General features: G+C 37.7%; 1 protein-coding gene across 5 annotated transcripts in view; it reads left to right on the plus strand.

The window, feature by feature from the left end:
* LOC145729587 (diuretic hormone receptor-like) overlaps positions 1-26763 on the plus strand; it is a 236468-nt gene that overhangs the window by 134331 nt on the left and 75374 nt on the right. For all 5 annotated transcript variants that reach the window (XM_081980409.1, XM_081980408.1, XM_081980407.1 and 2 more), the window contains exons 3-4: positions 18782-19102; positions 26544-26734. In XM_081980409.1, the coding sequence (XP_081836535.1) occupies positions 19023-19102; positions 26544-26734 (271 nt within the window). In that variant the 5' untranslated portion in view covers positions 18782-19022. The remainder of the gene's footprint in view (positions 1-18781; positions 19103-26543; positions 26735-26763) is intronic.

Here is a 26763-nt window from a genome sequence, read left to right on the forward strand (position 1 = left end):
CCAGGGAAAAACCACCATTATAGTAGTAACGGACTATGCAAGCAGATATGCCATTACAGCTGCCCTACCCAATGGAAAAGCAGGCCCCGTGGCAAAATTTCTGCTAGAAAAAGTAATACTGATTCACGGGGTCCCACGGAGCATCCTCAGTGATAGGGGAAAAGTTTTTCAGTCGGAAATAGTACAGGAGTTGCAGCAAATCATGGGGATGAGGAGTACCTTTACAACTGCCTACCATCCATCCTGCAACGGCCTTACAGAACGGCTGAACAAAACACTGGCTGACATGTTGTCACTCTACTGCAGCTCTGATCAAACAGACTGGTGCTCATACTTGCCTTTCGTCACCTTTGCTTACAACACAGCAAAACAAGAAACAACGCAGTTTAGTCCATTTCAACTGGTGTTTGCTAGAGATCCCACACTGCCGCTGGACGCATCTCTACTGGACAGTAATGATGACTTGAACTCCCATAAATTGAGAGAAAAGGCACTACTTCTAAGGGCAACAGCAGTAGATAATATCCACAAGAAACAGGACAAAGACAAGGGCATTTATGACGGCAAACACAGAGAAGGGGAATTTGAAGTAGGTGACAGGGTCAAAATTTTCATCCCAATTAGAAAAGTGGGTAAAAGTGAGAAATTGCTACTACGGTGGTTTGGGCCTTATAAGATCACGAAAAAACTTAGTGAGGTGAATTACGAGGTGAAGCAAGAGAAAGGGAAGAAAACAGACGTGGTACATATAGGAAGAATCTTGCCTTTTTACGACGAATGGACGCTGGGGGACGCGTCAGAAGATAGCTCAGATGAAGAAAACGTGGTGGAAGAACAATAACTGGCGCAGGTCAGCCAGTGCCCTATTACAAATATCCTTAAAGTAAGGAAAATTATATTTTGGTTGTATATTATTGTTTAAACTTAACGAAATATGCTATGACAAACATTCATTTCTGCAGGCAGGCAAAAAACCACACTAAACCACAAGCGCCTCTAGCAGCATAAACAAGGACTCTCCGGGGAACAACACAGCAACCTACCCGAGCATAGCTGGTGATTTCATGCAAATGAGCAGGCGAACCGTAAGATGGCAGGGTACCACCACCTGCGAACTGAGTAACAGGTGCTCCGGTACCAGTCAGACAAAGTCCAACTTGGGCCAACCTCAACACCCAGCCGCTTGTCCAGGAACGATGCCACGTCAGAAATAAGAAACAGTGAGCGTATAATTTAGGATATATTATTTTACGAATAAAGGCAGTGGCCACACCTTCTGATAGATTAAGGCATTACAATAGAAACTAGGGTAAGTAGTGTTCGGGACGAACACTTTTTGGGGGAGGGAGATGTCGCAGATTCCCAACATTTACAAACGTACTATACACCGAATAATCGCATATGTCAGCAAGTCTAGTAGGAATCTGGGTCAATCGACGAGTATTTATTCAGCAAGGCTGGCCATCTAAAATTACTGGTCTCCGGGTTGGTCGGCGAGCAACATTCCCTAACTTGAAGTGGTGGGTCGGCTCGCTACCTTCTTAGGATCCCAGGCTGATAAGAGAAGGGTTCTCTCGCAACTTGAAGTGACCGTTAGAACCCTTAACCCTGTCAGTTGTTCACTTGGTCTTTTGGTCACACCGTACAAGAACACCTTTGCGTGCCCCTTTACGGTGTAGCCGAAGGGCTAAAACCCCACTCGTCTCTCCCGAACCCCCATGCGCTTAACGACATTCACGGCCGTGTTGGCCCTTCTTTTCTGGGGGTAAGAATAACCCTGTTTAAGTGTTTATTTTACATTATTTATAATAAATAAGGCTTACCTGTAACCAGAGTTGTTTCTCTACCATCCCTCACTACGCACCCCTAAACGTGACAATATTATTGCCTAGTTTGATTTGCGCTGTTTGGTTCCAATATAGGTTTTCAATGCATCTAATGTCCTTTTGGTCTTTTTCTTTGGGGTTACAAGGCCTACTCGGATGAATTTCTCTTCCATTAATTTTTCCAGATGTCTGGCCGCTATTGTTACCGTTACCGTCTGGCCCCCCTGCTATACGGTCTCAGAGCGCTCATTTTTAGCTCATCATCCTTGAGTTTTCCTACTTTTCCTTCGATTGTCACTCGTATTTCTTCGTCCGATGTTGTCTGATCGAGCCTTCTTATGTAAACACTTTTAGTGTTTACTCTCTCTCGATCAAGTTGGCAACATTTTTTGTGGTTAAGTGACCATTTTTATTTTTAGTGAGCAAGAATGGAAAGTTACACTTTTCCAGTACAATTACCATTTTCCAATTTTTTTATTGTTCTCCCTTCCAATTTAAGGTTTGTTTGACTATCCTAATTGCAGACCCAACATATTTTTTTTATTCAACTTTTATGGAGGACTGGCATCATTCAAATAAATGTTTCATGAAATATTCCATTCCGACCAGATAATTGCCCATTGGGCTAAACGGTGGAACGGTTCCATTCTGACTAATTCGCAAGAGACGGTCACGCCATGCAGATTTGGATAAATAATTAATTCAGCTGGCAACTGCATTGCTAAAAGCAATTTACGTTTCGTCGATTTTTGGTTTTGATTTCCGACGATTGAATGTGCGCTTTTTGTCAACTGATAAATGTCCGGCGCTTTTTTTCCGTTAAATACGTAACATGATGATTTGTGTTGGGTTACATAACGCTCCTGTCCATCACGCACTCGTTTAAGGATAACATTGTCACTTTCAGTTTGAAATTCAATCTGGTTTTGTGTATACATACCAAAACGACGAGAGGGAGAGGTAAATTGAAAAGGTTTTGGTAATAACATAAAAGCAGCCATGTTTTTGATTTTAGTTAAAAGAGATTTTCTCATTTTAAAAAACTCTGACTGAATAATATGATTCATTCAATTACAGCAAAATAGAAAGTAAAATTGCCTGTCATTTGAGAATATTTCAAAAAAGGAAAATATTGCAGTGTTAGTCAGAATAACTTTTTTCCTAAAAATGTACCAAGGGCGATATGGAAAATTGTCCTGAAACCTTCCTAACCTAACCTAACCTTTCTTCTACCGCAGTTTTTAAATAGTAATCATCACCAACAGAGCTGGATTACTTAGTATACCAAAATCTACTTGAAGTAAACTAATAAGTAGTTTTGCTACTTTAAGTAATCTAGTGAAATACTTACTGAAAGTAATTAGTATTTTTTAAATGAAGTACTTATTACTTATTACTAAAGTCAGGATTAAAAAGCAGTAAAATCGTGAAAATAGCGCTTAATAAGCAAAATTATTTTAATCTGTAAAAAAGCTTTAAAAAATCACAAGACCCTTTCAGAGATGCAAATATTTTTACTTTTCTTGAGTTCTATAAATTTTCTAAAGCTTTTAAACTGCTTTAAAAGCTTACGAACGATTTTAGAAATAGAGACATTTGGAGGGTTTTTGGACAGTTTAAAGAGCATATTGAAGGCTCTCGAATGCTTTAGAGGCATTTGTAAATTCCTAGACGGTTCTAGAATTGTTTTGAAGCTTTTAGACTGTTTTGATATCTTTTGGCAGCATCTGAACTAGTTGAAGAGCATTTGGAATCTTTTAGACGGTTCTAAAGGCTTTTGGACGCTTCTAGATTGTTTTGAAAGGCTTTCAACTGTTTTAGAAGCATTTTGGTGTTTCTGCAGTGTTTTGAAATCTTTTTAGACTACTTTAGGATCATTGAAGGTTCTGGACTGCTTTTAAGGCATTTGAAACCTTGTAGACGGTTCTAGAAACTTTTTAAATTGTTTTAAAAGCTTTTACACTGCCTTGAATTTTTTTAAAAGCTTCTAGACTAGTTGAAGATTATTTGGAAGCCTTTAAAGCGTTCTAAAAGCTTTTGGAAACTTCTAGACCGTTTTGGAAGAATTTCTACTGCTTGAGAAGCATTTTGGAGTTTCTGTAGTGTTTTTTTTTGTAATTCTCACCGTTTTCGAGATATTTTCCAAAAACTACTTTGATGCGCTTTTTACCGAAAATTAGTTCAATACTTTAACACCCTGTAGCTTGGTTATTTTTGGGAATTCAGGGTGGTTCAATCACTCAAACAAATCGTCTTGAATTGTTCTTTTCAAGGGTGTAGAGCAAAAAATTGTATCTAAAAAAATTGTGTACAGGGTGAGCAAAAATAATGATCCACTAACAATTTTGTGCACACCCTGTATACAGGCAACTGTATTGAAGTTCACACGTTACGTAGTTTGGTTTAGTGGTCCATTAGGAACAATTTTGCACTCTTGTAGTTTTTATGTAAATCTAACCGTTTTCGAAATATTTACTAAAAACCACTTTAATTCGGGCCGCAGTATAGTAGGCCAGGAAACCTTAATTTTGACAAAATTTTGGTGCATTTTTCCAAAAAATCGCGAATAACTTGATTATTTGAAACGTACCGTATAGACTCATTAAAGGATCGTAGGTGGCTAATGATTAGAGCTATCGCGTGACGTTGAGCGGGCACCGCTAACTTGCCCCGTTTGGCCGCTAGAGGGCGTCAGACGTGATTACTTTTATTCGGACATTTTTCTAAATATCTCGAAAACGGTTTGAGTTAGCAGTGTGAAATTTTTACCACGTATGCTCCTCAAAGTCCCCTATATAACAATATCTTTCATTAAATATAACATTTTACCATACAACGCACCTTTAACTACATATTTAACATTTTTAAAGGGGGTTAGTCTGTTTCTATCTTTATTTCAGTTTATTTTGAGTATGACATCTGTCAAAATTCAAACTCAAATCAGCATTTAGCTTGAATTGCTAGTTGATCTAGCATCAACTAGTTTAAATAGCATTTTATACTTTGTAACTTTGATCTTTGACCAATTTTAAGTAAAAGAGTTTTATGATTTAAAGTATGTTTCATGTATCATAACCATTATTTATTTGCAACGCTTTTTGAGATATTGACGTTTAAAAAATGACGTTTTTACACTTTGAACCGTCATAGCTCTTAATCAGATAAAGATAGAGCAAAACGGTTTGCATGTTTAACTGATGGAGATATTTCACTTGGTAACATTTTTAAATTTTGACAGGGTCAAAAATTGAGAAGGGTAAACCTGTCAAACTTTGCAGTATGACCTTGGCATGCACCAGAATAAGTTAAGATAGGAACATGAAAGCCATTTTGCTCTAACTTCTTCTGCTTAGGAGCTATAACATTCCAAAATTTGAAAATGTAATTTTTCATACGTCATTATCTCGAAAATAGTACGGCAAACGTACTTGAAATCGTTAGCAGAATCTAAAAATATAATAATATACAGGGTGATTCAAAATAAGCAACTTGGTACCTACTTAAGCGCCACCATTTTGAAAATATTTTAGATATCACCAAATTTGGAACACATCTAATTCCTTAGAGCCACATAGGCATATTAACTAATGTTATTTTTATTATATACAGTGTTTTTATAACACCCTGTATGTTCAAAGTGCTGCTTTTGCGGACCTATGTTTATACGAACTTTTTTACCTAAAATTGATCAAATATTCACTCCTTAAAGTTTGTAACAATCACCCTGTATACATTCGGTAAAACATTTTCATATTTTCAGTTTTCTTGTAGGTTTTGTCAAGTTAGGTTATGTTAAACAATTTTAACAGACTTTTTGGAAAAACCCAAAATTGACTAGGTGATCTGAGGATGATTTGACAAAAACCAAAACGCCATAGACAAAAGCATAAAAAATCTTAAAGAATTTATTTTTATTATTATTAACTTAACCTAACTAAACCTCAACAGAAAATAATTGATAAGTCACAGTATACTGTATTAATTTCCAATTTTGTAAATTTAATTTCATTTAAAAAAATTACTTCTGTACACGTATATAATTAAAATTAGCCACTACATATTGAAACGTTCTTTACACAACAAAACATTTCCTTTTCACAACAATTCACGTTAAACCGAGTTTATATTATTTCAATTTAGTTTTAATTAAAATTTTGTTTGCTTTAAAAAATTCACGAATGTTCTACAGTAAAGTACATTGTTATGTTTTTTTAAGCAAAAACCACTTTTCTGGATGTTTTGACTAGGAAGCTCCATTGTTATGCGGTCTTTATGACATAAAAGACAATAATAATTAAAATCTGTCCAGTTCATAGTTGAGTTTGATATAAAGCACGTGAGCAACACATCATTTCAAGAAACAAATAAGACACATTGCAAAACTATGGTGGTGCAATTTCCTAGAAAGTTTCCTACAAGAAAAATATAAAAGTTAAATAGCTGGTGGGTTTTAGCTTGAAACCGGTGCAGACGGCAATTTCGTACGTTGCTTCTAATAACAATCCTTTTCACAATATTTTTCAGCTACTAAACGTGGACTAAAATTGGCCGAGATAAATGCAAACTCATTCTGGCCAAGTCGAGGCACATGCTTCATAAAAAAAGCTATTTTAGTGGATAAATTTGTTTAAGTCACTCAGAAAGTGTTTATTTTTTGTAGGACTCATTTTAGCCCATTTTACAGGTCTTGACCAGCTGAATCAAATGATGTATGAGAGAGGTTGGAAAGTGTTAGTTAAACCGTCTCTGTCAGAAAGGGCAGAACTACTGATCTCTGTAGCAATTGACAGAAATAATCCAGAATTCATCTCGAGTGCTTTTGGGGGCAAAGAGGTGTCGACAAAGCAATTACGGATGAGCGAGATGCTTGCAACAAGATCTGCTGAAACTACAGTGGATAGTAGCACTATTGAAGTTAAGGAGAGGTATGTTCACTTCTGATGTAGAGCTTAGTAGTGGATGAACTACTTAACAAGCTAACAAGCACTGGCCTACACTGGGAACAAACTTTATGTGAACTAGTGCAAGCAAGAATCAAAGTCACTGAAAAGGTGTGCACTGTCATGGGACTGACTATAAATCCACTCAAAACCACTGTTGTACCATTCACAAGAAGAAGCAAGCTGGCTAAACTAAAAACGATCCAGATATCTGGACAATTAAAGCAAGAAGTTAAATTTATAGGAATAACACTTCATCACAAACTTCTTTGGAACAGACACATTCAGGAAACTATCAGTAATAGTGTGCAGAAGCCTGGTGGTCGGTCGTGTTACAATATGGCGTGGAGAGCTGGATATTTAAGGTGACCACAATGAATAAAATAGCGGCCTTCGAGATGTGGGTATATCGCAGAGAGCTGAAAATCCCATGGATGGCCCGAGTAACCAACGAAAAGGTCCGACGAAGATTAAACAAAGAACGTGAACCATTGCTAATGATCAAAAAAGAAAAACCGCATACCTAGGACACATAACGCAAAATATGAAGTACCAGCTCTTGCAACTGATCATCGAGGGAAAGATAGAAGGAAGGAGGGGAATGGGAAAGAAGAAGATGTCGTGGCTGCGTAATATAAGACAGTGGACTGACTTACGAACAGTGGAAAGCCTAATACATACATTAGTGAATATGCACAAGAAGAAGCCTGGCAGGAACGACCTGGGGTTGTAACTCAAGCACTCTGAGATGGATGCATACTACACCATGGTTAGGCCCATTATTACGTATGGGGTTGGTACAATAAAACCATATACTGTTATGCATGCCTATGCATAACAAGAGCCATGAAAACATGTCCCACAGCGGCAATGGAGTTCATGCTTGACCTCACATCTTTGCACTTCACGGTGCAGGGAGCCGCTGAGGCAGCTTTGTTTAGAATGGCTAAGAACGAGGTTGGAAGATGGAGGAGGGTAGGTAAGTAGGAGAGCTTGGACATCTCTATCAGGGAATTTAACTTTGGAAGTACGTTTTTGACTCAGTAGTAATAATGCGGGGGAACCCTAAAAGGTCTGGCGAGTAGGCCTTAAGGCCCTTTTCGCCGTTTCCCCTCAAATCCTCCCCACCCATTACCTACGCCAACCAGACGTCCCGTCTCCCTGACGAAAGCAAGGATCCGTCCCCACTCCAAGGAAGACAGTTCTCTGCAGGAGAGTATGGAGACACCAAGAAAGCGCCTCCTGATAAACGACCAGCGATGGCAGACTCAGTAGGAGTCTGCCATCGCTGGATATATGATGTTTCCTCCGCCGTTCCACATTGTGAACAAACAGGGTTATCACCAATTCCTAATAGATGCAAATGTCTGTTTAGACTACAGTGGCCTGTCAGAACCGCAACCAGTGTTGTTAAGGCCCAGCGATTCTTTGACATCAACAATTTGGATTTTGCCTTGGCGTCGATTGGGATTCCAATAAATTCCTTGGCTTGTCAGCACTCTTCCGCCTTTCTCCACGTCTCTGTGATACCTTCAAGCGCCCAGTCACTTAGTGCGCTTGCTACGTGTGTGTTGCTTAATCCTATGTGAGGTTCAGCAGTTATTGGACTCTCAGAAGACACGAGCCGGGCCAGTTTATCGGCCCGCTTGTTTCCCGCAAACCCCATATGTGCCGGAATCCACACTACGGTTACCTGCTTCTGCTCTGCTACTTTGTTCAGGGCATCCCAGCATTCCTGAATCAGTCTGTTGCCCATCCTGGCACTACAAAGTGCCTTTAGGACAGCCTGACTGTCGGAGTAGATCTCGATCACTCCCTCTCGTCCTGCTGTAACTTCCTTGCTTATGGCGACCTCAAGGATTGCAAACAATTCCGCATAAAAGATGGTCGTCCACCCCCCCAGCAAAAAATATGCCCCCTTTTTGGTGTCTTGTCGGTACACTCCCGCCCCGCACTATCCCGTATTGTGAGACTTTGAGCCGTTGGTGTACCAGGTTTCCACCCCTTCTCGGTTGGGATTTCTACCCTAAACTTCCTTTCGAACTTAAGTAAGACTTACGTCAGGTGCGACCATCTTTACCCCCAGGATTGGAAATCTCCTGATGCATAGCGGCCGCTATACTTATGTCCTTGACGCAGGTGGTTGTCAAGCCTTGTAAGAGCCACATTCCATCTTCTGCAGCGCCGCAGCGGCCTCCCTCCACAGAGGTAACTCAGGAAGGCCCAGAAGAACGTTTAATGCGATACTCGGTGACGTTCTCATTGCGCCGGTTATTGCCAGACAGGCTAGTCATTGCAAACCCGCCAGTTTCCAGGATACGAAGACCTTCTCCACCGCCGGCCACCAGACCAAGGAGCCATAACAGATCCTCGGCCTTATAACGGCCGTGTATAACCACCTCATAACGTGTGGTTTAAGGCCCCAGTTTTTTCCCAGAGTCAGGCGCAAATGCCACATTTTTGACTTGGTTAAGCAACAAGAGAGAGTGGACCAATCGCACTATTAAATAATATGCAGATGAGTCCAAGACACAAAAGGGAACAGGACTAGGAGTGTTTGGACCAAGAACCAAATACTCGGAGCCAATTGAAAATACCACAATCTCTTTAAGGCGGATATTCACGCTATAACAAGGAACTCGAAAGAGCCAAGCTCTGGGAACAACTCACTGGACTGGCGCACTATTAGAGGTTACAAACGGAAAAAAAATAAATAATTTGTAAAATTGAGGGAAAGAAACCTACGCTCATTCACAGGTTTCCTCTCAGGATGAAGCGGATAGGCCTAAGAAAACACGGAGATTACAGATTCTGGTGCAGTCTCAAACATAACGGGCAACTTGTCTGGTACCCTCATGATCAATTATGGGGAGATTTCTTCTGTGAAACCGACTCAGCTGCTGACTTTTATTAAGGCACTGAAGCTGGAGGAGGAACTGTGATAAAACTAGCTTCAGCCCAATTCCTAGTAACGGGGGCACAATAAACCTCGAGTGCATTGTCACCCCTACAGCTACAAATCTATAATCTACAGGGTGTCTTGTTTGAAACCTATACTGTCCAAATAATGACCGAATAATAATAATATATAAAATTGGTTTTAAAACAGAAAACAAATGCAACTAATAATTTCTGATAGCAATTTTATAAAATTCCCTACACATTTTTGCAATTAAACAAAAACCCAATCAGCGATCTGCATTTTCCTACAAAACAGCAAAATGTATAATATGCAAATTGTGAACAATCAAACGTTGATGCAAAACACATTATTTTGCTGGGAACTAGTCCGTGTGTCGTGTCGCAAAAACCGTTTATCGAAACTTGTTTGGTAATTTTACAGTAAATCTAACGAGCACTGTTTGCGGATGCAAAAGCGCTGCTAACCTTAAATCACCGCAATCTGAAGATAATCTTGCCTAACGTAAAACCAGTTTGAACGCAAATTGGTTCTCGATTAAGTCAAAACGTGACAGACTGGGTAATGGTGGGTTCGTAATTGGTTTTCATAAGTTTAGTACTTTAAAGATTTAATCCAAACCGATTGATCATTAAATCTTGTAGCTGTCAATAGGACAATTAATGCAAGAGACCCTTCATCTTCCGGACCGTAATTACGAATACCTCGATTACAATTCAGATTCTGTAATTATCGGAATTTGATTTTAGTGTCGCCGTAAATATGATAATTCTCTGCTGTAATTTTTAGTCTGGCGTGAAAATCGATGATTTTCCGCTAATTACCATTCATAACCGTCCCTTTGTTTAATGAAGTTATTACCTCCATATCAAACAATACCGTGTGACTATTAATGGAAAACGGTTTTCCCTGAAACCTGTTTGATACCGCAGATAGGTGCACGTAGTTAGTAGTTGGATAGGCAGTTTCTGTCCCTTCATATCAAGTATCGGTTATCCAATCTAATGGAGTTGGATTTTTCCAGTTAAGTGAGATAAAGTTTGGCAAATCGTCTTTTATGTATCGATTTTGGTTCCCTTATATGTGACTAATTGGGGTGATTTCGTTTGATTGTGGCTGTTTGAAGGGTTTTACAGCACTGGATTTTCTCGTTATCCTAAATTTAATTACTGTGTAATAATATACAAGGTTAGCTACTCAAACCGTTTATTAAAAGTTTCTTAACATCTCCCGTGAGTAATCCCATTCCTCGTTCAGGCTGCAGCCCAAATACGTTATTGTATCTGCTGTTTCCAAGCTTTCGTTATTGGCCCTAAACTAGTGGTACTGCGCCTGATCGTTTTTACTAACTATAAGAATTTTGGTCTTCTTGCAGTTAAGCCTCATTCCATATATGTCACATGCCTCCACCACTCGGTCTATTAATTCCTGATATCCCTCAGCACTATCTGCTATGAGAACTCTATCGTCCGCATACCTTAAATTATTGATAGTCTCTCCATTGATCTTAATGTCTTCCTCTGTTTCATTGAGCGCCTGTCTAAACAGTATTTCTGAATACGTGTTAAACAGAGTTGGTGACAGTACGCATCCCTGACGCACTCCCCGATTCACTGTAAATTCTTGGGAGGTTTCGTTATCTATACGTACAGTCGCTCTCTGATGTAAATACAGATATTTGAAACAACTTGTGGTGTTGCACTCCTCATCAAACGCCTTCTCGAAGTCGATAAAACAAGCGGAGACATCGCAGTTTACGTCCCTGGCTCTCTGTATCAGGACCTGTATAGAAAAATAGGGCCTCTCCCGTTCCCTTTCCACTTCTGAATCCGAACTGAACCTTGCTCATGTTTCCTTCGAGCTTTCTGTATATACGAGAGTGGATGATGTTAAGTAGGATTTTCAGTGCATGACTCACCTAGTCAGAGCAGCTAGTAGCAATTCCTTTCTTATAAAAGGGAATAAACGTGGAAACCAGCCAGTTCCTAGGCAATTCTCCCGTTTCATATATTTTATTGAGTAGTTTAAGTTGGGTGTCTCCCAAAAGTTTCAGAATTTCCGCCTGGTCCGGTTGTTTTGTAATTTTTTAGTCGTATTACTGCGTGCCTTACTTCATCGAGTGTTATTTCTGGGCCTGAATCAGCATGGATACTGGTTTCCGCCCGTTGCTCTGCCTCGAACAGCTCTCCCATGTATTCCTTTCACCTTTCCAGTATCCTTCCATTGTTAGTTACAAGATTACCTTGCTTTTCCAGGGCCAAGTTACTGCTGCGCAAGCCAGTGCTTCCTGTCATGGCCTTGATTTTCTTGTGCAGGTTGAAGGTATCATGCTTTCGTTCCAAGGCTTCAATCTCTCTACATTCGTTCTGTAGCCATTGCTCCTTTGCTTCTTTGATTTTTTGGTTGTTTACTTCCTTGTACGCACTTTCGTTCTTATTCCTGGGTTTTCATCGATCCTCCATAAGATCCAATATTTCTTCTGTCATCCATTGCTGTTTTTTAATTATTTTTTCGGGTTTCAATTTATTGTCTGCTACAAGGATGCAGACATTTTTTATTTCGCTCCAAGTATCTTCTACATCCATGTCTTCATAATTTAGATCCAGATATGTTGTTAATATTGTTGTTTAGTTCCTCTTTAGCTTCCGTTTTTGTGGTGTTGTCTTTTAGCCTCTGGATGTCTAGACGTTTTTGTGGTTTCCTTTTTAGAATTTTCTTCAAACGTACCTGGATCTTGCTAAGCAGACGATTATGGTCTGAAGGGATATCCGCTCCTGGATAAGTTTTTACGGAGTTTTGCAATCTCTTCTTTATGATGATGAAATCAATCTGGTTCCTAACGAGTTTATGGGGCAAATCAGCTGAAGGTTTCCATGTGTAGAGTCGTCGAGGTGGTACTTAAAAAAAAGGTGTTCGTTGTCACACTGTCTGTTTCTGTTTCTTCACAAAACTGGATTAGGCGGTCTCCTTTATCATTTCCTACTGCCAGACCAAATACGTTATTGTATCTGCTGTTTCCAAGCTTTCGTTATTGGCCCTAAACTAGTGGTACTGCGCCTGATCGTTTTTACTAACTATAAGAATTTTGGTCTTCTTGCAGTTAAGCCTCATTCCATATATGTCACATGCCTCCTCCACTCGGTCTATTAATTCCTGTAATCCTTCAGCACTATCTGCTATGAGAACTGTATCGTCCGCATACCTTAAATTATTGATGTTCTCTCCATTGATCTTAAGGCCTTCCTCTGTTTCATTGAGCGCCTGTCTAAACAGTATTTCTGAATACGTGTTAAACAGAGTTGGTGACAGTACGCATCGCTGACGCACTCCCCGATTCACTGAAAATTCTTGGGAGGTTTCGTTGTCTATACGTATAGTGGCTCTCTGGTGTAAATACAGATATTTAAAACAACTTGTGGTGTTGCACCCTATCAAACGCCTTCTTGAAGTCGATAAAACAAGAGGAGACATCGCAGTTTACGTCCCTGGCTCCCTGTATCAGGACCTGTATAGAAAAATAGGGCCTCTCCCGTTCCCATTCCACTTCTGAATCCGAACTGAACCTTGCTCATGTTTCCTTCGAGCTTTCTGTATATACGAGAGTGGATGATGTTAAGTAGGATTTTCAGTGCATGACTCACCTAGTCAGAGCACCTAGTAGCATTTGCTTTCTTATGAAGGCGAATAAACGTGGAAACCAGCCAGTTCCAAGGCAATTCTCCCGTTTCATATATTTTATTGAGTAGTTTAAGTTGGGTGTCTCCCAAAAGTTTCAGTATTTCCGCCTGGTCCGGTTGTTTTGTAATTTTTTAGTCGTATTACTGCGTGCCTTACTTTATCGAGTGTTATTTCTGGGCCTGAATCAGCATGGATAATGGATTCCGCCCGTTGCTCTGCCTCAAACAGCTCTCCCATGTATTCCTTCCACCTTTCCAGTATCCTTCCATTATCAGTTACAAGATTACCTTGCCTTTCCAGGACCATGTTACTGCTGCGCAAGCCAGTGCTTCCTGTCATGGCCTTGATTTTGTTGTGCAGGTTGAAGGTATCATGCTTTCGTTCCAAGGCTTTAATCTCTCTACATTCGTTCTGTAACCATTGCTCCTTTGCTTCTTTGATCTTTTTGTTGTTTACTTCCTTGTACGCACTTTCGTTCTTATTCCGGTGTTTTCATCGATACTCCATAAGATCCAATATTTCTTCTGTCATCCATTGCTATTTTGTAATTTTTTTTTCGGGTTTTTGCTCCAAGTATCTTCTACATTCATGTCTTCATAATTTAGATCCAGAGATATGTTGTTAATATTGTTGTTTAGTTTCTCTTTAGCTTCCGTTTTTGTGGTGTTGTCCTTTAGCCTCTGGATGTCTAGACGTTTTTGTGGTTTCCTTTTTCGAATTTTCTTCAAACGTACCTTGATCTTGCTAAGCAAACGATTATGGTCTGAAGGGATATCCGCTCCTGGATAAGTTTTTACGATGTTTTGGAATCTCTTGTTTATGATGATGAAATCAATCTGGTTCCTAATCACTTTCTGGGGCGAATCGGCTGGAGGTTTCCATGTGTACAGCCGTCGAGGAGGTAATTAAAAAAAGGTGTTCGTTATCACACTGTCTGTTTCTGTTTCTTCACAAAACTGGATTAGGCGGTCTCCTTTATCATTTCGTACTCCCAGACCAAAATTCCCTACAACATTGCCAAAAGAACCCTTGCCCACCTTAGTATTGAAATATCCCAGTAGTATATTGACTTCTTGTTTCTTTGTGTATTTCAGGGCTGTCCATAGTGGTTCGTAGAATATTTCGGAGCTTTCTGAGGTTGGGGCGTATGACTGTATTATGTTAAATTATTGGCATTAATTTTAAGTAGGTAGTGCCACTCTGTCTGATATACCGACAAAATTAATTACACAGTTGTTCACGTTATAGTTGACAATTATAGCTACTCCATTTTTGTTATCTCCAAAGTGATATACATTATAGTCATCAATCTCACAGTGGCTTGAATTGGGCCATCTAAATTCGATGCATTGTATCAATATTAATTCTCTTCATCTCCTTGATTACATTATTCACCTTTCTGGCTTGAAACAGGCTTCGTACATTGGACCCCTATAAAGCTTTAAATGTCCTGTCCGATCCTGGAGCTGCAGGGATTCCAGGATATTCCAATATCAATCAGATCCTAGGGAATTGAAGCGATTAGTATACTTTCAAACAATATTTATAGCGGTAATATCTGGAAAAATCTTAACACTATTTCTCACAGTGGGCTAATTTACTTTCTGACTAATCGTTGGCGATTTGATCTAAATACAAATCAAAAAAGTTTAAGATTGAATATCCGGAAAGTTTTGCGGCTTAAAGTCTGTAGAGAATTTATTTTTATGGCTAAACTTGGCTCAACTATTTACAAAGCGTCTAGTCGAAGGTCTAATCTCCCTTTATAGGCAATTTATTGTTTCTTTTCGTAGATGGAAACTTGGCGAATCGTAGACTTTTCAATAATGCAATGAATGAATGAATAATGGAGCCGGAACTCAAAAAGTGGAAATATTTTATAAACAGCACGCTAAAGTTGTTCATATCAAAACTGCACTCTTAATGTTAACATTTCAGTGGGTTTCGATATTGCACAGTCTCTAGAGATTTCATTGTATTATTATTATAACAGCAATGCAGTTGTGAGTTTGTTAGGATTTCTGGAAGCCGTAATTTCCTTAATACATATTCAACTAAATTGGTTAAGTGAACCAAACGTTTACTGGCCCTAAAACTTTATAGATGGAGCAATAAAAGCCCCTAACAAACTGCCCATCAACCTATCATAAAAGCCACAACGTTGGAACTAAATTTAATTAGATTGCAGCTTTCAAATTAATAACAGACAATATGTTCACTTGCAAATATTGTTACATTGCTGCGAAATGTTCAAGTATAAGCCTAATAATTATTCATGCATCTACGTAAACAGTGTAAATCCAGAGATGCATTACGCCAAACAAGATTATTATCATCGCCTAACATTTAGATAAAGACTCGGGGCCATAATGAGGCAATGTAAATATTCTCACTTTTAGCAATAAAAATGGATTATGATAATTTATTACTACTTCTGAATCACTTGCCTAGTACTTGATATTATCATAATTATTCTTTGTTGTTGTTTGTTTCCTGGCAGTTAATTCATTTTATGTTAAGTGTAATATACTGGAAAAGATCATTTTACTGATGCTTTGGTAGTTTTTATAAGACAATCTGTAGATTTTCATGTTTCAAGTGTTTGGTTTTAGTTTCCGTACTATTTAGAGGCCTCTGGCAATTTTACTAGATTTTTTGAAAGCTTTAGAACACTTCTAGAAGCCTTTGACAATTTTACCAAATTTGTGGAAGGTTTAGGACCCTTGTATAAGCCTTTTGCAGTTTTAGACAAATCTTTTAAGGTCTAGAGCACTAGTAGAGCCCTCAGGTAATTTTAGCAAATTCTTGGAAGGTTTAGGACACTTTTAAAGCTCCTTGACAATTTCAAAGGGGTTTTCTGTACTATTTAGGGATTTTTGGCAGCAATTTTAACAAATTCTTGGAACGTTTAGAACACTTGTAGAGGCCTCTGGCAATTTACGAAAATTCTTGGAAGTTTTAATTGAGATACATATGTAGAGCTCTATAACTTTAAGTTTTTTTTTGTACTATTTAGACATTTTTGACATTTTTAGCAAATTCTTGGACAGTTTTGGACACTTTTAGAGGCTTCCGGCAACTTTAGACAATTCTTAGAAGGTTTAGGACACTTGTAGAGGCCTCTGGCAATTTTAAACAAAGTATTGGAAGGTTTAGTACACTTCTAGAAGGCTCTGGCAATTTAAGGCATTTCTTGAAAGATTTAGAACACTTGTGGAGGCCTCTGACAAATTTGTGGAAGGTATGGAACACTTGTAGAGGCCTTTGGCAAATTTATCAAATTCTTGGAAGGTTTAATTAAGATACATATGTAGTGCTCTATCTTTAAGTATTTTTTGTACTAGTTGGAAATTTTTGGCAGTTTTAGCAAATTCTTGGACAGTTTTGGACACTTTTAGAGGCTTCTGGCAATTTTAGACAATTCCTGGAAGGTTTAGAACACTTGTAGAGGCCTCTGGCAAATTTAGACAATTCTTGGAAGGTTTAGAACACTTGTATAACCCTCTGGCAATTTTAGCAAATTTGTGAAAGGTTTAGGACATTTGTAGAGGCCTTTGGCAATTTTAGACAACTCTTGGAAAGTTTAGGACACTTGTAGAGGCCTCTGGCAAATTTAGACAATTTTTGGAAGGTTTAGGACACTTTTAGAGCTCCTTGACAATTTCAAAGGGGTTTTCTGTACTATTTAGGAATTTAGAGCTCTATAACTTTTTTTTTTTTTTGTATTTACAACTTAGAAATTTTTGTCAATTTTAGCAAATTCTTGGACAGTTTTGGACACTTATAGAAGCCTCTGGCAATTTAAGACAATTCTTGGAAGGTTTAGGACACTTTTAGTGCTCCTTGACAATTTCAAAAGGGTTTTCTGTAATATTTAAGAATTTTTGGCAATTTTAACAAATTCTTGAAACGTTTAAAACATTTGTATGTGTTGGCAATTTTCGATAGTTCTTGGAAGGTTTAATTAAGATACATATGTGGAGCTTTATAACTTTAAGTTTTTTCTGTACTATTTAGAAATTTTTGGCAATTTTAACAAATTCTTGGACAGTTTTGGACCCTTTTAGAGGCTTCTGGTAATTTTAGACAATTTTTAGAAGAACTAAGATACTTGTAGAGCTCTTTGACAACTTTGGAATTTTTTAGTAGTATTTAGAGGCCTCTGGCAATTTTAGTGATTTAAAAAAAAATTAAATACACACATTTGTAACAAAAGTATACAGAAAGTCAATCCGCACCAACAGATATTCGAACTACGAGTTCAATCATCTAGTAATAATATAAAAGGTGTTTTGGCAATTTTTTTTTTTTTGGTAGAGCCAAGATTACTTGCAATAATGAACAATTTGATAAATAAATAAAATAAAAAAATTACTATCCTGAAATATTTTAGTAATAACTATTATATGTATACAGGGTGGTCCAGTTTCCATGGCGGAAACTTCAGAGAGCGATAGAGAAGCGAAAAATAATATGAGTTTGCATTATAAACTATATTCGAGAAATGCAGGGGGTTAAAGTTTTATGTATTTTTTAGTTTTTGCTTTATAGTTCTTACAGTTTTAGAGATATTTAGCTCAAATTTGGACTAGATATATCTTGTCATGCCCTACATCACTGGATATAAAAAAAAATGTTTATTAAAGTTTATAATGCAAACTCATATTATTTTTTGATTTTCTATCGCTCTCTGAAGTTTCCGCCATGGAAACTGGACCACCCTGTATATTTAAATAAAAAAATATAAACTAAATATATAACTATATAATATATATATAACTTTTTTTACGAATGATTGCAAAGAAGCATTTTTCCGCACAGTATGCAGAAAAATTGTCAATGAAAATTTAAAATAAAAAACAAAATGTATAGTTGTTTTGTTAGTAGAAAAAATATTCTTTCTAACACGTGCGCAAAGTAGAGTTTCCGCACTTAAAGCGAGTAAAGTACTCCTGCTTTCACGTGCGGAAAACATAACTTTGTGCACTGATTAGAAACTACTACTATTTTGAATCAACTAATTTACACTAGTACAAATTACCGCTGTAATTTTCCTGTGATTATTTTTTGACAGATCAATGAACAGCTAAATATCGATTTGTGACCATTTTGTAACGTTCAAGTATTAGTTTAAGTAATTTGAGGGTAATTAATAGGAAAATAATTGTAACTACGCACATTATTCAATTTATGTCATTGATCTAGAAACAAAATATGTACTCGTATAATTTTATACCGGCAAATATTTGAATAACTTTGAAACAATAAACACCAGATAAAAACAGATTTGCCATGTTTAACCGTGATAGTGCGTTTAGTTGACTCGGTGAAAGAGTTTAACTCGGTCTTTTGTTCACTTAAATTGTGTAATTTTTGGTTATCGCACTAGTTAAATAATGTTTTGGTTTTTGTTTCAGACCGCACCTGACAAGTACCGTCAATTTTGGTCGTTGCCATGCGTGTTAAAGTGCGTTTTTACCAAACTGTGAGTGGTAACCGCTATCTGGTGGATAGGCCTTTTTTGTACGAAGTGTACTACAATTTGAGGTTTGGTGCCGTTTTCCAGTGAATTTCCAGTGACTGACTTAAATAGTGTTTACCAAAAAAATAGTGTAAATTTAAATCACTACTAGAACTGGCAAGAAGAACACGTCTCTAATGGAATCAGAACTGTCCAATCCAGATTTTTTTGGGTATTCATATAATGCAACTGAGATGGAGGACCCTTCCATTTTCAAGTAAGTAAATTTTATTTTGTTTCAATTTAATAAAAAACTTTAAATTACCTTTTAAAAAGCGAGATGAAAGTGGAAAAGAAAATAAAACGAAATTATACAGTGTGTTCTTTGTTTGTGGTGATATACCACAAACCATAAAAAGCATGGTTCTGAAAATGTAGGTGAAAACTTAAACTTAAGAAAAATGCTGTATTCTGTTTTTTTTTTTATTAAATACAGGGTCGTAACTGGCCCCAAAGGCTAACTATCAAGACTAACCTCTGAAACTGAAAGAATTTTTTTTTTTTTAACGATATTTTCTATAAATATTTCTAGTTTTGACACAGAATCTGATTGAGCTTTTGAATTTTTGCCATACATTTTTACCCCACAAAATTGTATTTTTTACAATTTTCTATATTACCATTTTTATCTGGCACACTCTGTATAAAAACAGTGCAAAACGCTCTTTTTGAAGACAACAAAATAAGTTTTTTTTTTGAAAAAAGTTCATTTTATGATATTACGTTTTATTTTTTTCTGAAGTAAATATTGGGCCTTAACCAAAACATGATATAATGATGACTTTTCTATCATCATCATCATCATCATTCAGCCTAGCTGCGTCCGTCGTAGTCCACTCCAACGTCTTCGATCCTGTGCTGCATTCATCCAATTTGGCTCTATTCTTTTAATATCGTCGGCCCATCTTGTTGGTGGGCGACCTCTGTTCCAAAAGGCATCTTGTCGCAATGTCCACTTCAGAGTTAACCTTGTCCATCGCCCGTCCGTCATTCTTGCCACATGTCCGGCCCAGTTCCACTTTAACGTTGTTATGCGATCTATTTGGTAACTCCAGACATTCGGCGAAGTCTGATGTTAGAGACTCTGTCCCTCAATGATATGCCCAGCATTGCTCTCTCCATGGCTCTCTGTGCTACGCGAATTTTATTTATGGATTTCTTTGCCAGTATTAAAGTTTCTGTTCCATACGTTAGCACAGGAAGCACACACTGGTTGAAGATCTTTCTCTTTAGAAAGGTTGGAATGTCCGATTTTAGAATGTTGCTTAAGTTGCTTTCTAAAAGCTGCCCAACTTATGCCGATTCTTCGTGCTATCTCCCGGGTTTGGTTGTCTCGGGAAATTCGTTCACTCACTACCATGTTGGTCATAAACTGGGTCTTACTAAAGTTGTTTTTTAAACCTGTCGTTTCCGAAGCATCATTCAATCGCCTGAGCATCTCCCTCGCCTCGTCAATTTGCCTGTAACCAAGACAATATCGTCCGCAAATCTCAGGTGGTTCAGTCTCTCACCATTGATGTTTAGTCCCATATCATCAAAATTAAACATGTATTCCAATAGGTCTTAGAAAGTTTAGGAGATATGACGTCACCCTGTCTCACACCTCTTTCAATAGGAAAGTCTTTCGTATAGCTATGCAGTTTTATGCAAGCCTTGGCATTTTCATAGACGTTTTTAATGATATTAACGTATCTGTAGTCTATGTCAACAAAGATGAGAACCTGGGGTTTGTTATATTCAATGCATTTCTCGATAAGAGTTTTAATAACTTGGAGATGGTCGTTAGTGCCAAATCCCGATCGGAAACCTGCTTGTTCGCGTAGCTGGTAGAAGTCCAGCAGACTAATGGGACGATAATATTTTAGGTTTGTTATATCACCTTTCTTGTGCATGATTGTTATTACTGCTCAATCCCACTGGGAAGGTGTTCTTCCACTGGTCAGGCACGCATTATAGAGCTTGCAGAGCATTTGATGAAATAAGGTTCCGCCATTTATAGCTTCTATTTCAATCTGATCGTCGCCAGCTGCTTTGTTGTTTTTCATTTCGGGCAGGGCTGCTTTCAGTTCGTCAAGTGTCACATCTGGGATTTCTTCTGATCTCTGATTCATTACCGTTGGTATGTTGATGTTGCCAGCGTTCACATTCGTGTTGCTGTAGAGTTCTTGGTAAAAAGACTAACTAACCACATTCAGAATCTCTTCCTTGTTTGATGTTATATGGCCATCTTGTCTTAACTTAGTTATATTCTTTTTGCCCTCCGTGAATGTTCTTCTAATTGACTTCAGACCCTTGTTTCCTTCTATTATTCTTGTCACTTCTCTTGTGTTAAACGTTCTGATATCTTTCCTGACAGCCTTTGATATTTCTCTGTTCAGTGTTCTAAGTCGACCCGCATTTCTAGCTAGACTTCTCTATAGCAACTTTTAAAGTGGTTTATTCCGACGTTTTGTCTTTGCGAAAGCATCATCAAAATCAGGCGTTGTAATATCAGATTTTTATTCCAAATTCAATGATGTATGAGACTTTATGGTTTAAATGCGTTTTACTCTGTTTTTTGATTTTAATTAAAAAAATGTCCTATTACGGATCTGAAAACTATTTTTTATTTATTTTCTCAAATTTAACCGTACATCCAAACTAATTTAGTCAAACAACCTAGTCAAAATTAAACAAAAAATGTTTTTCGAAAATTTCCCAGAATTCCTTAAAAATCCCGTAAAAATTGTAAAAAAATCATGTTTTTATAGCTAAACTGTGCATTTGATAGGAAAATTGTACTTACATATGATAAAAGTTACATTCTGTCGAAACACGTTTATGACCAAAATTTCAAGTTTGCAAGTTGGACAGTTTTTGAAATATTTACACCAATTTACACCGAACCACTTAGCACGATCCGCTTCTTGCCATGTGATAGTCCTTATTTTATTTATTTATCTTATGGCTATTAAAAGAGACATTAAAAAAAAATTTCAAAAATGTAAAACATTACTGGAATATAGAATTTCAATACAACATAGAACGTAAAATAGAATAAAACGTGTTATCAAAGGTTACAAACGAACATCTAGTCTACTTATGTAGTCTATCGACGTCACCATCAGTAAGTCTTCTGGTCTACCATTATATGATCGTATGGTACACTCTTCTGTGATATGTCTAATGGTCTGGATTTCTCTGCAATCACAGAGAGGAGATGGTTCCTTGCCCCATTTGTGTAAAGAGTATGCACATCTGCCATGTTGAGTTCTGATTCTGTTAAGCGTGGACCATGTTTACGTGGTAAATCGAAACCTGGTGGCTTGTGGGTGATGCACTGCATGTTAGTGTTTTGTTGTGCAGTCCATGCGTTAGTAAGGTTGAACTCATCTTCCACAGCCATCCAAGTCGATTATGGTTGGCATCATCGATGTCCTGATGGATGGGTAAATTTCTATTGTCCACGATCTTCTTATACTCGTTCGTAAGAGCATTTATTCGTCGCAGTTGAGGGGGTGGGATGTGGCTTAAGACTGGTAGCCATTGCGTAGGAGTTGGTTTGATAACACCAGCAATCATTCTCCATGGTGTTATTTAGCTGCGCATCTATTTTATGTACGTGTAGGATGTTTAGCCAAACTGGAGCGCAGTATTCAGCAGTTGAGAAGACCTAGCGCAGTTGTACCGTACAGTTTTTGAATTATGTTGTTTCTTGAGTTTAGTTTCTCAGCAGTTCTCGATATATGCTCTCTGAAAGAGAGTGTTCTATCAAGGGTTACGCCTAGATACTTTTTATTGTGGGTAAGTAGGGTGTTTCCCTAAAAGTTCTCTTCTGGCGAGTTTATTATTCAGGTGAAAGCAGGTAACTTCTGTGTTGGTGGCATTAGGTTGGAGCCTCCACTTGCGAAAATTCCTTCCAGACCTGTCGTTAGGGTCTCTTCTGACTCTTCAACAGCACTGCATCTTGTTGCAAATACCCAGTCATCAGCGTAGCCAAACTTTCTTGATCTTGTTTCTGGCATGTCGGCAATGTACAGGCTACAGAGGAGTGGAGCAAGGACTGTTCCCTGTGGAAGACTGTTCTTTAGTTTCCTTGAAGAGCTGATGTCGGATCCCATGACTACTTGAAACACTCGGTCGTTCAGCATGCTGTCTATCAGTCGAGCTGTTAGTTTGCAGGGGATTATACGTAGGAGGTTGTATATCATGCCTTCTTTCCACACTGTGTCGTAGGCCGCCGATAAGTCGATAAATACAGCTGAGGTTTTTAGTTTTTTTTGAAATTCTGCCTCAATGTGGTGTGATGAGTGATAAGACTTCATCTGCACAGCTTCGTTTATTCCGGAAGTCTGCTTGTTCAGTTCTTCTTCAGTTCAGTATTCCTGCGCCAATTCTGTTATAGATAAGCCGTTCTAGTAGCTTATAGGTAGCAGACAGCAGAGCTATTGGTCTGTAACTCTTGGGGCTATCAGCTGGTTTGCCTAGTTTTAATATGGCGATTATCCTCGATCGTTTAAATTCTTTTGGGATATTGCCAGCTTGTATAATATCTGTGAAAAAGTGAGCCAAGCAAACTTTTGCGTACTTGCAAGTGTATGGGCGAGAATGTTCTGTTTCTGTGGCTTGGACTTTTAAGGTTTTAAGTTCTCGTTTGACATCAACTGTATGTTGTTTATCTTTGGGTGCTCAGAATGTAGCTACTATGTATGAAGCGACGGCATTTGGGCTGACAGTTGTATTTTGTCTTTGTGTGGGGGCTCCGCTTCCTAGTTTCCTTAGTAGTGCCCACGCCTGTCTCCTCGATGTCTGGAAATTCAAACTTCCGCCGCATCTAGGCTATGAAGTAGCTCTTCTGCTATTTCCTGATCACCAGTTTCAAGAAAATTTTGGTACAACTCGTCCCTGTTTTGGGACCATTCGGGAATGTATTCTCTGCGGTAGCCTCTCGGTATGCACTTTTTGGCACTACTTACTACGGCGCTAACAAATCTCTTGTTTCTACTGGTAGGGGGTATCCAACCTAAACATTTGTCTAATTCCGTCCGTGAAGAAATCCATGAAGTGAATGTTAATCAAATATCCTCTTCCTAAACCTAAACCTCAAACTTTCTCAACTTTACTAGATTAGAGTTAGCTCCAAAGGGTGTTTAAATTAAACTAGAGACACTAGTTTGAATAAGCCCTATGGGAAATTGCACATTTGCGACTTTTAAACAAACTGACTAGATTAATTTAGGTGGTAAACCTTTATCACTTTCTGAGACTTTCTTGGCAAATTTATTGAAGTTCAAACTAAAACTGAACATAAAGTTAACATAAAGTCAGCAAAAATGTAATAATATGACTATTTAGCTTATTTCTGCTTGATGTATACGTTGCGGTATACGCTCCCATTGCTCCGGAATTATTGTGTATACATAGATACCCACACAGATACACAGCTGGGAAAATCTATAAATATTTCCTTGGAAATATTTGTTATGTATGTGTTCGACTATTTTGTGGAAAATGGAAAAATTGAAAATAAACTCTGAAAGACACAGAGATTTACTACAGCTGGAGGAATATGTATAATATGAATTGTTGTATATTGATATTTGAATTTTGAGGAAAGGGATTTTGGTTCAAAATTGGATTGCAGCAAATATTTGTCTGTATAGCGTTTTTACGTTGCAATGCAGCATTTGTCTAAATCCAGCACAGTGGGTCTATAGTTTGTGATTGATACTCATACATTCTCAAATTAACAAACTCTCTATTGCTACTATCTGAAATAAACTGATTTTTATGTATTTTTTGTACTTTTATAGCTTTATGAAGAAGATTTTGACAGTTGTCATATTTAGACTGAACCAAAATAAGTCAGAATAGGTCAGAAATAGACTGCCAAACGTCACAACTGTCAAAATTGCACTGATGAAGCTATAAAATATATTTAACTCAATTTCAAGTATGTTTCGTTTATTTTATATATTTATGGAGTTAAATTTGACTGTTTCCAGAGGTAGATCAAATCAAACCTAGTATTCAAAACCGATTCCCAAATGTCACAACTGTCAACACTACACTCAAGTTATAAAAAGAATTTTATACTGTTTATAGTGATTTGACTACATTTTTATAGTTTGATAGGTTAATGGAGAGGATTTTGACAGTTGGCACATTCTGAATAAACTAGAATTTAGTCAGATATGGTTAAACCAAAGTTCAGTCTGAAGTAAACAGCCAAACGTCACAACTGTCACAAGTCATGGAGGTATCAAATGTATTTAACTCAATTCAAACTGATCTTATTTCTTAGAGTGATTTTGCACACAACCCTGATGATATTTTCATAAAAACTCTGATTAAGTAAAAGCAAATATGTTGAACAAGATGACTTAGTTTGGCGCCGGTTATCATTCTATTTGAATTTCTGAGAAGTTTCATAATTCTTATTTGTTCACTTGAGATTTAACAAAACATTGAAATGAAATTTTAAGTTTACTTGCATGAACAAAATAATCAGGTTTCATGCTCTACTTTCGTATAGAATCAATTCCAGTCTGCTTCGCTGGGAATTAAAAGTCGATAAAGGCAATTCTTGGAAGAGGATGAATATGACTTGTACGAGTTTAAATTGGATAAGTTTTGATATCTAATTGCTGTTGTTCGTGAATTTTTAAAAATAGCTTTTAACTTTCATTGCAGTAATTGCCTGAAAATCAGTCCAGTGGATCTAGTTTGTGATTGGTCAAAAAAAGCGGCAAGCTGAAAGCTGCTTTTTTGACCAATCACACAACTCAACAACAAAGTCAAGTTATTCGGTTCCTCAGGGAGTCGGGTATTCTGGATGAGCTCTAACTGATGTGTGAGCCACAATAGACCTGCGGTCGCGGTGGAGGGCAGAATATGCCCACTCACGATACATTACTAACATAACTAATTAACGGATGAAATGAAAATAATAAGAAGTATACGGCAGACCTAGAAAACGCTGAAAGGAGTGCTGGACATCAACATCCGAAGTAGCATAATAGGACAAAACAGGCATTAGCCTACCTATATGGACATTCATATTAGAAAGAAAGAAAGAACAAGTTTGTTAAGAGCCAAAGTCGTAGATTTTTCATTACAAAATCCATACTTACATTCAGTGAAAAGCTTGTGAGTCTCAAAACAGTTGCTATTCTCTTACTAAGTGCCTTTTCATGCAGTTTAGACAAAATTGGTATACTAGAAAAATTACGATAGTTCGTGAGTTCATCAGTACTACCTTTTTTTAAAATGGGTAACACCTTAGACACTTTTAGCGTTTTAGGGAACACCTCTGATACTGGAATTGAAAAGTTTAGTTAGTGGTGAGATAATGAGATTAATAATGCTTTTAATAAGACACGTTCCTCTTTTCAAATAGAAATTGTATTCTTCCCAGCGTAGTGAGTACGGTCGTTTGTAATAAACATAAATCAAGCGTAATGGTTAGAGAAGTGATGTAAAAGCTTAGCACCCACGCGAAATTCTTTCAACGGCTTTCGGCCCTAAAGGGCATATCATATTTCACTCGAACAGTTTTAAAAATTGCTTGCGTTTCCCGCCAAATTGATGCCTTCCTTTACTTCTTTTCAGCTTTATATTGAGCCACATTTGTACAGTATCAATCAGTTTGTACCGAAAGTTATTCTTATTTTTTTCAGGTCCAATATTACAATGGAAACCTGCCAGAAACTGTACCAGAACGAAACCATTCAGTTGCAGAAGAGTCATCCAAATGGTTTTTGCAACGCTTATTTTGATCATATCCTCTGTTGGCCGCCTACTCCCTACGACACTAATGTCACAATTAAATGCTTTAAAGAGTTCATGGGAATACCATACGATGATACCAGTAAGTAGTTTTAATTTTTTATACACCCT

This window comes from Ips typographus, linkage group LG5 (genome assembly GCF_016097725.1).
Source record: "Ips typographus isolate SLU linkage group LG5, UJ_Ityp_2.0, whole genome shotgun sequence".
In the NCBI taxonomy this organism is placed as follows: Eukaryota; Metazoa; Arthropoda; class Insecta; order Coleoptera; family Curculionidae; genus Ips; species Ips typographus.